The following is a 15,230-nucleotide window of genomic DNA, read 5'->3' on the forward strand; positions in this document are numbered from 1 at the left end:
CTTACCAGAAGAGGTCGATATTGAGAGATACTGACTGAGCTGCCAAACAAACAACTTTGCTGCCTTTAAGTACTATCGGAAATACTATGATTACTATTTTAGCAAAAATGATACAGCTCTAATTAATCATAATTTCCAGGGATGCGAGAATTATACCAGGAAGGGAAAGTAATCAAAACAGTTGGTAAAACTTATCTAGAACGCATTTTCTCATTTCGATCCTACCACTGCTGTAGGCTAAAGATTAATACCACTATGTTTCTAAAAGTTAACAAAGCAGCAGCTACAGCCAAAAAACACTTGGCATTCCCACTACTACCACTTGGAATGGCAACATTTCAAATCCAGAACTTTTAGCTAAAATTATAACTAATTCAATACTTTTAGCTACATATTTCAACCATTTAGCAATTGACATTACTTTTAGTTAACCATATATCCATTAATTATAGCAAACTATTTCTTCACTTTCACTTATCCATTACATTTAGTTGTTGAGCAATTACCCATTACTTAAAACTCTTTTAAACATTTTTCCATCACTTTTAACCAACTGTCTCAACTAATTATGCTATTGAGGTAACTTTTAGCTACTTTATCCATGTCACTGATCTGTTTTAACCATGTATGCTAGCTAGCGTTACAGATTATGTTTAGCTAACGTTAACAATTAACAGTTAAACCCTGCCTCATTGTAAATGTGCGTATATTTAATACCATATTTAACACAGTCCAAGACACATGTGGTGTTCATGTGCTGTAGCTGAGTCAATATGCAGATACGCGTCTGTTTGTTTGCTTGTTTTAAATACAATCAAAGTGTTCAGCGCCTTCGTGCCGCCTTACAACTGCAATTTCTGACTTTATAGTGAGACACTGACTGTGACGACTTGTCAGAGGCATACTGCGCAGTAGCCTTTGCGCATGCGCACATTAACTGTCCTGATCAGCTGACTGAGTGAGATGCTCTGTTGAAGGACCGTTGAGTCGAAAACCTGCGATTATATGCGCTATGTATGGGAGGCTGCCAATAGTTAACTGAATTACACAGTGTGGACCTGTGGACCAAAATCTCGAGATATTAAACACATCGGTAAGTACGAAAATGCAGATTATTGACGTCGTGACAGCGTGGGACTGCAATGCAAACAAGCTCGTGTCAGCAGCAAGCTAACACATAATTTAACCATGTATGAACCAGATTCATTTTGCTGTCTGTCACGGCTTTTTTTTTATTTTTTATTTTTAATTCGGCAATGATCACCAAATCAAACCTAAAGAGCAGCAGTTCTTAGTCATGTCATGCCCTTGGTGTTAAGTGAAGAGGAGGATCAGTATTTAGCATGTCTGCTACAGAGCAGAAACTGATCATATGACATTCAATCAGCAGACATGGGGACCTGTCTGTCTCTACTGGGCTTTACTGATGCAATCAACCAGTGTGTGTCTAGTGTCCATATTACAGCTATGGGGAAATGTGAGGAAGTTCATGAATCAGGGGGAAAAGAGGAACAAATAGCTGTATAATATGACTCTGACTCATGTAGGCATATTTACTCCTCAGTACAGCCTATTTATCCTTTAAGCAGCAGTGGTGCTTATAGCCTTTAGCAAAATTAATAATGTCTTAATGTGAAAGTACAAATACAACCTCGTTTCCCAAAAGTCGGGACGTTGTGTAAAACGTAAATGGAAACAGAATTTGAGGATTTGCAAACCCCATGCTTAACTGAAAAAAGCAGAAAGACAACATATCAAATGTTGTTACTGAGGAATTTCATTGTTTGTTTGTTTTTTATACACTGGTAACAAAAGACTGTAAAAGTTGTGAAATGCCAAAAGGAAACCCACAATTGATTAGATTAAGTGGCAGCAGGTCAGTGACCTGATTGGGTATAAAAAGGTCAGGTGGTGATCTTCCTGCGTGTTTTTAGTGGGGGTATTTTTATGGAGATACCCCAGGTGAACACAGAGAGAACATGCAAACTGCACACAGAAAGGCCCCCTTTTTCCTCGAGCAGGCACTGAAGGCATAGTGGAGGACACGCCCCCAGCGCCCACAGCGGGGTTCGAACCGGGACTTTGTAGCTGTGAGGCGACAGTGTTACCACTTGTGTTACCACTTGTCCCACCGTGCCACCAGTTTACAGTATCATATATATCATTGAATTATTTTTACTGATGCATTAACAGTAAGCATCATTTTGATGCCATATGAGGAGGAGCTCATTCCAACTCTTTTTATATACAGTTGTAGTTTATATAGCAAGATATCACAGTATATATCATCATCATCTATCCCTAAAACTCTGATATCTGCCGTCACAACCTTTCTCTTACTGTACCCTCAGTGACTTCCTCACCACAGAGGCCCAGTGGACAAACCTCTCACCAGCAGCCATGACAGAATTCTGGTTGATCTCTGCGCCGGGGGAGAAGACATGCCAGCAGACCTGGGACAAGCTGATGGTGGCCACCACACGCACGAACAACCTGTCCAACAACAACAAGTTCAACATCCCTGATCTCAAGGTTCAACAGTCATCCGTATGCCCCAACACAGGGAATCCACCCACAAGTAGCTGTTGTAGTTAATGTTTGTGTTTGTCTCTTACAGGTCGGGACACTAGACGTCTTAGTGGGTCTGTCGGATGAACTTGCGAAACTGGACACTTTTGTGGAAACGTAATCTTTGCAGTTAACATCTGTTGTTGTTTATTTCTGACCCCTTGTGTCGGTCTCTTAACGCCTCTCCTCACCCCGTGTGCATTACAGTGTGGTGAAGAAGGTCGCTCAGTACATGGCTGATGTTCTGGAGGACAGCCGAGACAAAGTCCAGGAGAATCTGCTCGCTAATGGAGGTAATCACTGTGATTCAGACACGAGGTGGAGGAGTTGGTAGAATACAAAAGCCAGCGTGAAGTTGTTGATAAGACTTCTAAGAAAGACCTGATGCGTACAGATCATCATACAAGACAACGCCTATGGAAATGGACTAACGCTGATTACTTTGTTTTTTTACTTCCTACAGTTGACCTGGTCACCTATATCACCAGATTTCAGTGGGACATGGCTAAGTATCCAATCAAACAGTCGCTGAAAAACATCTCTGAGATCATCTCCAAGGTATGTTGGAAAGTCTGTTATTTGATTACTGACTTGCTGTATGTGTACATATACACACACACACACACACACGCACACATATATAGATATATATATCTATATATCTATATATATATACGCACACCTGTGGTGTTCCTCTTCTCCTCCTCGGTTTCTAGCAAGCCACTCAGATAGACAACGACCTGAAGGCCAGAGCTTCAGCCTACAACAACCTGAAGGGAAACCTACAGAACCTGGAGAGGAAGAATGCGTGAGTAACATTATGTTAACACACATATTTATTATTATATATCTATTATGTATATATAATTCTGGCCTTCATGTGAATCCATTACAATCTAAGAATAGTTACAAAGACAAAATACTGGACAGGAATGAGACTTTTTACACTAGTGTCTAGAATGTGGATATTTGCAGCCTCCTTTGCATAACGTCACATCTCTGTGTCTCACTCAGGATGATGGCGTTGAAATATTAGCAGTAGTTTGGTTCAGTTTGTACAGAACTTTATTTGGACTTGTTGTCTGACATTCTGAATGGCACGTCATCCTTTAGGGGGAGCTTGTTGACCAGGAGTTTGGCTGACATAGTGAAGAAAGAGGACTTTGTGCTGGACTCAGAGTACCTGATTACCATGCTGGTGGTTGTCCCAAAGTAAGTATGCCGACATCAGTATCTATATAGCCAAGATAGGAATTCTCACTTCTCATGTCATTGTGTCCATAGTGGATATGATGGTTTCCTCCTGACTCCAGCTGCACTGAAACAGTCTGAAAACTGATTTCCAGTCTGCAGAAATGTTTGCCTCATTCTTTTAATTTGAATAATTTATTTATTCATTCATTCATTTTTCAATGTAAAATGTGTTGCTGTTATCTATTTCTCACAAGGACAAGCTATGCAGACTGGCAGAAGACATATGAAACCCTGGCAGAAATGGTGGTGCCACGCTCCACTAAGTAAGGATAAGTACACGATTCAGTGCATTTCTTTAGCCACGTTTATGAGCGATCAACCACAGGAAGACAATTTTACTCTATATCAGTATATGTCATTGATGTCGGTATGTCACATACAGACAAGTATAAAACATTTCTAATGTGCCGGCTCAGTCCAAAATGTTTATCTGCCTCAAAATAGCCATGAATGAAGGAAAAGCATTAATATAGCAGGTGATTCCAACCTTTTGAGCGCTGTTGTATTTTCTTAAAAAGCGCTTCACTTTGCATTCTCACTCTGTCAACCTCGTGTCCTCTCCAGCTGCTTCAGCCTCTTGTTCGACTGATAAGAACTGGAGCCGTTTCATGGTTGACCTGTGAAAAGCAATTGACTCTTATTAGAATAGAAAACAGTATGTGGCTGTCAAAGGCAACTGACCTTTTGCCAATGAGGCCAGATGATTTGAGGCGTTATGTTCGGGCTTTTGGATGGACACGGCTCAGTGTGGTGTGGTAACCTAGCAACCTGTGCTTCCAGAGCAGATATGGCAGCGTCGTGTGTTGGAGCCACCTGGGCAGGGGAAGTTGTTCTTAACTGAGACTCTTTTTGTGATTGTTTCATTGATAATTTGTTGTCAGCAGCTGCTTTCAAAGCCCACGACTGATCAAGTGGTATTGAAGAATTGACCCTTAATTGCATATACTTACTCTGAGTGGGAAGCCAGTGAGGGATCTTGTCATTTTTGCTGCATTGGTGCCTGAGAAGAAGGAGCTGGTGACACCATATTATTAACTCGCATCAGACTTTCCCATGCGGTTATTTTATATAAAAAGTTTCTTCATTGAATTTCAAGATTTTCTGTATCACATTATATGTCAATATTGCAATACAAAAGTGCCTGTGTGATGATTTTGCTTGGATACATATCCAAATGCGCGGAAGATGTGACTGTCATCAAAACATCACCACAAGGGCCAACGACAAACCCTGGTTCACCAAGGCAGTACGTGAGCTCCTGAGAGCACGTAATGCAGCTTTCAAGTCTGGGGACAAGGACGCCCTTAGAACTGCTAGAGCCAACTTTAACCGGGGCGTGAGAACAGCCAAGTGTGCCTATGGAGAGAAAATTCAAGCTTATGCGGAGGACCCTACTCAAGGTGAACCCCAGAAAAGCTGCGGGTCCTGACAACATACCGGGGCATGTGCTCAGAGACTGTGCTGACCAACTCGCTGATGTTCTCACAGACATCTACAACACCTCTCGGAGCCAAGCCATCATACCAGCATACTTCAAAGCCACCACCATCATACCGCTACCCAAGAAATCCCCAGCCTCAACACCGAATGACTACCGGCCCATAGCACTCACGCCCATCATGATGAAGTGCTTTGAAAGGTTGGTCAAGGCCCACAAAACTTCCAGTCTCCCCTCCATTCCAGTTTGCATTCCATCCCAAACGTTCCACCGATGATGCCATAGCATCAGCACTCCACATAAGCTTGGCTCACCTGGAAAACAATAACATTTACTTGCAGATGCTGTTCATCGACTTCAGCTCCGCCTTCAACACAGTCATCCCCCAACACCTGGGGAATAAACTCGGCGAAATAGGCATCAGCACCCCACTATGCAACTGGTTGCTGGACTTTCTCACCGACAGACCACAGACAGTTGGAGTTGGCAGCAACTCCTCAGAGACCACCATCATGAACACCGGGGTCCCCTAGGGATGCCTCTGTTGTTCACGCTGATGACTCATGACTGTTGTGCCAAACACAATTCAAACCACATCATCAAGTTCGCAGATGACACAACAGTGGTGGGCCTCATCAGCCACAATGGCGACTCAGCATACAGAGAGGAGGTACAACAACTCATCAACTGGTGTGACATCAATAACCTTCAACTTAATGTCAACAAAACAAAAGAAATAACTGTGGACTTTAGGAAGAAACAGACACCACTCATCTCACTCACCATCAATGGCAGTGCAGTCGAGTCTGTGAAAAGCACTAAGTTCCTGAGATTGCACATCACAGATGACCTGACATGGCCCACCAGCATCACATCCATAGTCAAGAAGGCACAGCAATGCCTCCACTTCCTTCACCGGATGAGGAAAGCTGACCTTTCCCCTCTGCCCTCACCACTTTTTACATTGGTGCCATTGAGAGCATTATAACCAGCAGTCTCTCTGTCTGGTATGGCAGCTGCTCTGCTGCAGACAAGAAGGCCCTACAGAGAGTGGTGAGGACAGCAGAGAAGATCACCAGAGCACCCCAACCGGTAATCCAGGACTTATACCCATCCCGCTGTTACAAGAGAGCAACCAATATCTTCAAAGACCTCACCCACCCAGCACACGAACTGTTCACCCTCCTCCCATCGGGAAAGCGCTACTGCAGCATGCGGAGCAAAACTACCAGACCCAAAAACAGCTTTTTCCCTCAGGCCATCAGACTACTCAACTCACTCAAGAAATCCCATGATCATTACACAAACAAAGAGCAACTGACTATCAGAATAACTTAAAATAACTCCATGTTTGCACCATGCTCTTTATATGCACAAAATTATACATGTTTACAATTGCATTCCCATGATGCCTCTGCACTTGCACTTTCTATATTGCATCTTCTATTATTGCACCTCAATAACATACCTCAAAATTTGACTACACTCTGACACACTGTGAATATTTTATATAAATCATATGCCCATTGTCTGTCTGTATACGCTGTGTCCGGTGCTGTTGTCTGTTTGCACTATTATGTTATATGTTGTGTGTTATATATTACTTGCACATTGGAGTATAGAGAAATGCAGTTTCAATCCTCTGTGTAACCACCTTTTGCATTGTTTGTTTGCCAGTAAAGTTCACTTTAACTTCGACTTTGACAAATTAATATACATTGGACTATTGGTTTATATTGATGCAGCAGTCATGTTGCAGCTAGTAAAGGGGGGGTAATTTTAACTGCTTTATGTACAGCAGGGAAGTGGCTGATTATGTTTTATATGAATAATCTGAATCAGAAAGCTGTCAAATAGGTGTAGTGCGGTAAAAAGCATTAAGTAGAAGGTAATACTGTGCCCATTTCTTTGAAAAGCTGCTGGAATGTGTCAATCACAGCGTTTGTATCCAGCTCTCGTGTTGATTGGTTGTCTCGTGTCTCCTCCAGGCTGCTGTTTGAAGACCAGGACAGCGGCCTGTTCAGCGTCACGCTCTTCAGGAAGGCCATAGACGACTTCAAGCACAAGGCCAGAGAAAACAAGTAAATTATTCCCTCTCACTTTGACCACAGAAATACAAGCCGTTCGAAGAATAAATGTGTAAAGAGATTTCTCAAGAGGTCCGCTTGAGCTGCGTTTCGATTTTGGGCTTTGTTTTGAGTTGTGGATTATATTTTTGGTTTTGTGTTTTTCCATGAACCATGCTTATTTGTCCTTTGGGAAATCAACCTCAGCCAAATAGCAGTAACATGATTGAAGTAGGCGACCTATTTGTGAAGGCAGGAACTGGCGTGTCAAGCTCTAAAAAAAAAAGATCCTATAACAAACCTAATTTTGTTGGCCCTCGACAGTCACTCCAATTAGCATGACAGAGGGATCTCATTGTGTGTGTTTATTTATATGTGTCTGTGTGTTTGCATGTGGCCCATTTTCAGGAGTGCACGAGTGTGTGTGTGTTTGCTGACAGCTGATTGCCAGCTCTCTGCTGTGTGTCCTGCCTTAGGTTTACAGTGCGTGATTTCCAGTACAATGAGGAAGAGATGAAGGCAGACAAAGAAGAGATGACACGTTTGTCCACTGACAAGAAGAAACAGTTTGTACGGCTGCAGTTTTCTGCTTTTAGGTGGTTAAGAAGCGAAAAATGCAACGCTTAATTTGGCTTCAGAAGTATGTGTATTTTGCATACACGGCCCTGCAACTCATCTTAAATAATAGCGAAAGACTAAAACCAGTGAACATTTATATTATCATTATGCTTACTGATAATTCATAAGGAAATTGAATAATAAAACAAACAAACATGCACAATAGGAATGCTTGATTTCAGTAAGCTGACACGTTATCCATGTTAGAAATTATTAAAATGTTGTTTCTGTTCACTCAGGGGCCTTTGGTTCGATGGCTGAAAGTGAATTTCAGTGAAGCCTTCATTGCGTGGATTCACATAAAAGCTCTGCGTGTGTTTGTGGAGTCAGTACTGAGGTGAGCAAGTGAAGACCCAGCAGCGACTTCATCAGCCTGCTACTCTCTCTGAACTTAAGCAACAATGAGTTTTAGCTTTTCCAATCGTTTGTGCATTCATCCATACATCCGCTCAGATGAGAGTCAGGGTTTTAACCTCGTAAACATGTCCATGGGATGCTTTCTTGTGCAACAAGACATATCATGTCTTAAAGAGGGCCTGACAGACTTGTTGTGCTTCATAGATATGGGCTGCCAGTGAACTTCCAGGCCATGCTGCTCCAGCCAAACAAGAAAAACATGAAGAAGCTGAGGGAGGTGCTGTACGACCTGTACAAACACCTGGACAGCAGTGCTGCCATCATTGATGTGAGTCTCAGGCCTGTTAAACACACATTTTCACAACTGTTCACTGTTGTTTTTAACTGATGTTTGACTGACGATGATGATGCCTCTGATTTTGATTTTCTGTATCTTATCACTCCATGTTTTGGGTCAGGCGTGCCAAGGGCTTTTTGTGAACAGACATCCGTGAAATTGAAAATGTATTTCCTTCAGAAGCCCGGAAAAAACCTTTCTCAGTCCTCATGCGAGGGAAACAAAGAAGCCTTGTAGGCTTGTAAATCCATTCTTTATTTGGAGCATCAAAGGATACTGACAGGAATTATGTGTGTGTAATTCTGCGTCTCTGCTGTGCCTGCAGGCCTCTATGGACATCCCAGGGCTGAACCTGAGCCAGCAGGAGTACTACCCCTATGTTTACTACAAGATCGACTGCAACTTGCTGGAATTCAAAGTTTAGATACATTGCCATCATCATCATCTCACTCTCATTGTGTTCTGTAGTGTTCTGATGTGACATGTTCACGTCCCAAAGCTTTAATTTATCTCCCACCTTGTTTGTCCAGTTTTTCCATCTTCTGTGTTCTCGTCCTCTTTCCCTCGTTCCTGTTCCTGGTACATTCCTGGGTCCATATCGAATAAGTTGTCCAATGTCTGTCCTAAGACAAAATATGGGTCGTCTTCTTTGACGGCACTTCCTCTTTGTACCATGTTGTAAAAGTTGGTCCATTCCCAGTTTGCCTCAACCAAAATGGTTGACATTCCTTCATGGTGTCAAAGGACGTGTAAAAATGCTGCATTTTTATTGTTGGTTATTCTTCCTGTCATCATACTTTATTTAAAGCAACAAATATGGGACACATGTCAGGGGAGATGAGGAAAAAAACTTAATGTATGTTAAATACAGTATTTATTTATGGCCTCTAAAATCAGTGAACATGTTTTTTGTTTGTTCAGATTTTGAAAGTGATGTGTTTTTAGCTCCTTGTGAGGAATGTCTGTTTACAAGTAGATGTCGACCCCACTCAAGCTCTAATCCTGTGAAATACTGAGACAGTGTCATTTTACAGTCTCAAGAAGCAATATGTTCGCTGATTGTATGCTTCTATAATATCTGTATATTAAGCAGTTTGAGAAAAAGTAAGTATAGGTCTATGTGCAAATACTGTATCGTCAGTACAACTGAAAATGGAACCACATATTTAAAATAAATGTGAAAAATAAATACTCAATATGAAATGTGCTTGACTTTGGCTCACTGTGCTTTTTAACTGCATAATAAAATTTACAAACCTTCTCTAATATAAACCAATGTCCAAATCCTTTATAATGGGTTTATTAATGGTTGAGAAATTCAAAATAATGGATCACTTCAAAATCATAAATAAGAGCAACTGGAAAATCTGATAACTGGTGTTTATCCTCCTCCCTCCACACTTCTTTCAGCTCTTTGATCAATCAGGAGGACTGCTCCAATGGACCGTAAACAAACCATGTCTGGAAAAGGTTTGCAGAAAAGAAAAATCCATTTATTCACTTTTTAATATTCACAATGCAATGCAGTCATAAAGGTTGTGTTATAACTTGGCAACCCGCATCTTGTTTTTAGTCATGTTTTCTGAACAAAGTACTTTACTTGAGAAAGTAAAGTGAAAAAAATATTGTCCACTTCCTCCCTGGTGAAAAACACGTATCTCCAAATGATTTTGAATTTGGATTTTTCTCATAAACTGAAGCGAAATAATGATCTTATAGAATATGATGCACCGCTAGATTAAACTACCCAACAGTATGCAAAGTAGTTACAATTAGCTGAACCTTAAACATCTACAGCAATGAAATGCAACACAGTCATTAATGCAGCAATAATATTAATCCAGAAACATCAGATATAATAGTAACAGACTGCCTGGAAATACTTTACTGCATAATGAGTACTTTTGCTTTGGATACTTAAAGTACATTTTGCTGATAATAACTCTAATAACTGTGAAAGCAGGACTTATACATATAGTGGACTATTTTCACAGTGTGGAATTTACCTGCTTTTACTTAAGTGAAAGATTAATTACATTAATGACTAAGTGAAGGTTGTAATAATATAAAATGCGGTTGTCTTAGCATTAGTTAACTGTTGACAAAAAAAAAACATTTAAAATGTTCTTAGTGTTACTAAACATTAGATGTTTACTGCTTCTAAATATTAAACAGAGGAGCTTAAAGTAAGGAGCCCCCATGATTTTGATTGGTAGCGTATTAGTGCATATTTGCATGATGATGATGATGATGATGATGATGATGATGATGATGATGGTGACAGTAGCTGGAGTTGATTTCCCTCACAGCCAATCAGCGGTCAGACTGGATGCACTCTTAACTCCCCTCTCCTCCTCTCTGGATGACGCAGATATCTCCGGTGTGTGTTTGTGCTGGTCAGCTGTTGTCTGTAGAGAGCAGCATCAGCCTCCACCTCCAGCAGCAGCAGCAGCAGCAGCTAGGACTGACGATGGAAACGGAAACACGGATGGAGCTGCAGTAGAGATCCGGGGAGGATGCTGCGGCTGCTGTGAGACGAGCCGAGCCGTGTTTAGCCCGCGTCAGCTGCGCCCACCGTGGATGATTTTCCCGATGGGTTGTGGAGGGAGTCGGGCGGACGCGATCATCGAGCCGAGGTATCATGAGAGCTGGACCAGAGAAACGGAATCGACGTGGCTCACCAACACGGACGTAGAGACCTCTTTACCAGTAGCCAACAGTAAGAGCCTTCATCTTTTTTTTTTTTTGGTCTGTCTTAACTAGTGAGTGCAAGATTCCTCATTGCATGTCCCAAAGGCCAAAATGCAAGCTCCTTTAATGGCAAAAATAATAAGATAAGATAATAAGAGCCTCTCATAACACAAAAAAACAGCTGTCAACTCCTTGACATATCAGTTTTATTCTATTTCTGTCGTCGCCTTCATGTAGAATGAATTCAGGAATCTGTGTTTCAGGTGATAACTAAAGCTCTTCACTGTTGTCCAAAGGTAAAGCTCTGGAGGCCAGTCTGAGGGAGAAGAGGATGGTGAACACAGGCACCCAGTGTGGGAAGCAGGCCCTCACATCCACTGGCTCCAACCACCAGAGGAGACCCAGACGCTCCCTGAGCGATGTAGGTGTCACTGGTAGCAGGTATTGGCATATCTGACTGTTAAATATGACCACCAACAGCCTCTGTCTGCACGCATGGTCACATACAGGGTGTCACTTCTCATATGTAGATGTTCCTTCTGCCAGGTTGCTCTGCAGAATCAGACTTTACATGACTCTGCTTCTCCAAGAAAGATCCAGCCAAGATGGCACCATAAAAAGTTGCACGCAACACAAATCAAGATAAGGCAACAGATGAAACAAAAGTTCAAAGATAGCAATACTTAGAAGGATAAGACAGATATCTCAAATGTCTCAATTTAACTCCCTTTTTGCAGACTATTCCAAGTGACCGATGCAGAAAACACAAATGCTTTAGGAAAAGAAGGACGAACGGCAGATACGTGCTATCTAATCTGAGATGATGGTTGCAAGATGAACTCTGTGAAATAAGTTTACAGAGATATGATTGAAGTTTAAATCTGCAGACAACATTTTCAGGAAGATACAAATATAGACCAGCAAAGATGAGCAACACTGTTATTCACAGGCTCGAACTGGACTACAACCACACAGTATCTCCACCTCATACACGTCAGTGTCACTGTATACTATATCCAGACTGTGTGCTACAAATTTTGATGAAATGTGTAGATTTGCTGCTTTTCTTTGTCATATGTGACAGGAAGCTGGAGATGTTTTGGTTTTGGGCTGTTAATCAAGCATAAGGAGCAAATCAGAGACGTCACCCAGGGGTGCTGGAACTTGTGATGGACAGTTTTCACTATTTTCTGACATTTTATTGACTAAATACTTCAATGCAAAAATAAGCAGTAGATTTCTTAATAATAATGATTAAAAAAATGTAATTAATTGGAGCCCTAAATGAGGGTGTGGGCTGTCACCTCTCAGTCAGTTAGTGAGCTTAAGTGAATGTCTCTGTATTTTGGCCTGATGATAAGACAAAAATAAAAAATTAAAAGATGGGAAATTATAATGGATAGTTTTCACTATTGCCTTACATTTTATAGAAAAAACAAGTCATTTATATATATATCATTAATAGACCATGAAAAGAATGAGTTTCATGTGCATTTATTGATGGATAAAGTATGAAACTTTCTGCCTCATCTTTTGTCTTGAGAGCTCACTGCACGAAAGAAACTTTGAGTGCAGACACCGTTGTCTGCTCTGAATGCAAATTCATGGGCTTTAACGCTGTTGAACAGCAGATAGAAAGAGGCAGACAGATGACACAGAGGACGCTTGTTTTAAATTCAGTTGGTTATCTGTATTTGAGGACTGAGTTGCACATGTTTCTTTTGCTTTTTACAGAACTCATTTAACATTCAGAAAGATCTGAAAAATCAATTCTTCTGACCCAAGAAATTATATTTTCTGCAACTCAGGAACAACAATTTATTTAACCTTGCACTCATGGGCAGAGCCTCAGTGACTCATGTCTCAGTTGGACGTCTATGCCCACTTGCTCTCTGTCCAGTGTGGTGACATTTAAATGATGTGACATTCAAAAATCTTGCATCTCTCCACAGCAAACCACTCGAGACTCCAAAAGGAGGGCATCAAAGGAGGCCAGCGCTTTGGCTAAGGATGGGCAGCCCGTCAATACCAACAGCAGTGGAGACGCTGAACCTGGGAATGCGTGTGATGAAAGATGAAGACGAGCCAAGACTTTGCGAAGATGGATGGAGCTGTGAGCGGTTCACCAGAAGATGGGATGGTGATTTACTGTATGGATGATGTTCGCGAGCGACTTTTGCAAGATCTCGGCTATTGATCTCAGTGCTTTACAACATCAGCACCTGCATATGTCTTCATCCAAAGATCTTGGGATGCTTCATCTTTGTTGTGCCATTGCAAATGCATGTGTGAGGCAGAGAGAGGGTGAAAAACAGTGTTCACGCCCTCCACCATGCTTTTCTCCCATGCTTATGGTGCCAGTCAGGGAACGTGTCACTGTGCTAAGCCAATTTTAAGAAAACGAGAAGAGACTGTCCCATATGCACATGATAATCACAATCTGCACATCCAATGTTTTCTGTGTGGGGCCTTCCTAAAGAATCTGCTTCAGTTCTTTGTGCAAGTATTTTCCTTTTGTTGTGGATGAGAAACAGTGTGGGAACCAATGATGATGCTGTTGAACCTCAGTGAATGCTGTAAACGATTTTCATTTCAGAAGTCCCTGAAGTGCTGTTGAGGAATTGAGATTTGGAGGTTTGAAGCTCAAAGGCTAAAGACTGTCTTTTCCAGCCTCTGCAAGATAAAGAAACAAACACACCCGCATGTGCCTACGATTCATCTTGATCTGAACTGCTCCTCTTTTTTCTCTTTAACTTTATTCAGTATTATGTGTTTTCCATTTCTGTTATCTTCTTTTGTGTTATATGATGTTACCCTTTATAATGATGTGTCTTTTATGTGGCTTACACTGATCTGCATGTATGATCAGTCTCAGACTAATTCTGCATTGGGACAAAATGTCTCTGGCCAAACATTCTTGAAATCAAACTATCTGAAATAAAAGATTTTGCCTATCTGGATCTTATGAAAATAGAAAAACTGCACATAAATTCTGGTGATTCAGGATGGGACATCAGGACAATGAAATTTATGGCCAGCAGATGGTGTTGTTGATTAGCTGGCGTCTTACTTATTCAAGGCCTCAGGAGGATTGCTAATGACAACCTCTTTAAGAAAACTGATCGTTTAATAGAGGTCAGCTTTGCTGTAGACTAATTGAAAGGCACTATTAAATTCACTGTCACTTGTCAGGAGTTCAAAATGTGTACAGGTCAACTTTTGTGATGGATAACAACATTTTAAGACACAGAATCTGCCACGTTTTTTATTGTTTGAATTAAAATTGTCATCAGCCTCTTAAATTGTGAAGGATGAAGTGATATGTGCAGTCCTTTCTTGTTAGTGTACAGCAGCATTAATCAATCAGCCTGCATTAATAGATCAGTATCTTGCTTTATGTTATTTTCTACCACTACTACCACTACTACTAGGCCTACTACAAGAAAGTCTATTTAAGCAAAATCAAAGTTTTTATGTGTTTATTTAATCATTGTAGGTTGAAACCTCTACAGAAAATTTGTAGACATATTAGATTGACAAAAAACCTGTGCGATTCTAACCATTATGTAATAATTTTCTTTAAATTGTTGCCAGTGAAATATTGATAATTTGTGAATTAATTACATCAATTATGATGTAATTGGTGTAATTACATCATAAAAGAGCAATATAATAGTAAATAATATACCCAGTACCAAGTAAAAGTCCTACAAACTTGGTGTTAACAGTTAGAGTTTCAAAAGCAAAATTAGGCTCCTCATTATACAGAATGCCCCCTTTCCCTGTCAGAATTTTATATTATTATATTTATTGCTTTAAAGTAATCTGGAGAGACGGAGAGGAAGATAAATAATAATTCTAAAAGAACAATAATTTTGAAAAAAAGAGAAAAAAAACATGA

General features: G+C 40.8%; 2 protein-coding genes across 4 annotated transcripts; both read left to right on the top strand.

The window, feature by feature from the left end:
• The first annotated feature begins 926 nt into the window (after positions 1–926).
• atp6v1c1b (ATPase H+ transporting V1 subunit C1b) lies at positions 927–9,844 on the top strand. Of its 2 annotated transcripts, none has more exons than XM_070984492.1 (13): positions 927–1,093; positions 2,352–2,532; positions 2,618–2,685; positions 2,776–2,861; positions 3,032–3,126; positions 3,285–3,376; positions 3,682–3,780; positions 4,017–4,085; positions 7,249–7,341; positions 7,803–7,896; positions 8,184–8,281; positions 8,506–8,629; positions 8,964–9,844. In XM_070984492.1, exons 2-13 carry the CDS (start codon positions 2,401–2,403, stop codon positions 9,060–9,062), a joined length of 1,149 nt encoding a protein of 382 aa, XP_070840593.1. In that variant the 5' UTR covers positions 927–1,093; positions 2,352–2,400; the 3' UTR covers positions 9,063–9,844. The 2 variants fall into 2 exon arrangements, with proteins under 2 accessions (XP_070840593.1, XP_070840592.1); XM_070984491.1 differs by having other exon boundaries at positions 955–1,072; positions 2,330–2,532.
• Positions 9,845–10,975: 1,131 nt separating this feature from the next.
• On the top strand, positions 10,976–15,212 carry LOC139345915 (brain and acute leukemia cytoplasmic protein). Of its 2 annotated transcripts, none has more exons than XM_070984797.1 (3): positions 10,976–11,357; positions 11,626–11,750; positions 13,282–15,212. In XM_070984797.1, the coding sequence occupies exons 1-3, from the start codon at positions 11,219–11,221 to the stop codon at positions 13,405–13,407; spliced, it is 390 nt and encodes a 129-aa protein (XP_070840898.1). In that variant the 5' UTR covers positions 10,976–11,218; the 3' UTR covers positions 13,408–15,212. The 2 variants fall into 2 exon arrangements, with proteins under 2 accessions (XP_070840898.1, XP_070840899.1); XM_070984798.1 differs by having other exon boundaries at positions 11,082–11,357; positions 11,626–11,770; positions 13,282–14,630.
• The last annotated feature ends 18 nt before the right edge of the window (positions 15,213–15,230 follow it).

The sequence above is a fragment of the Chaetodon trifascialis genome, chromosome 17 (genome assembly GCF_039877785.1).
Source record: "Chaetodon trifascialis isolate fChaTrf1 chromosome 17, fChaTrf1.hap1, whole genome shotgun sequence".
Lineage (NCBI taxonomy): Eukaryota > Metazoa > Chordata > Actinopteri > Chaetodontiformes > Chaetodontidae > Chaetodon > Chaetodon trifascialis.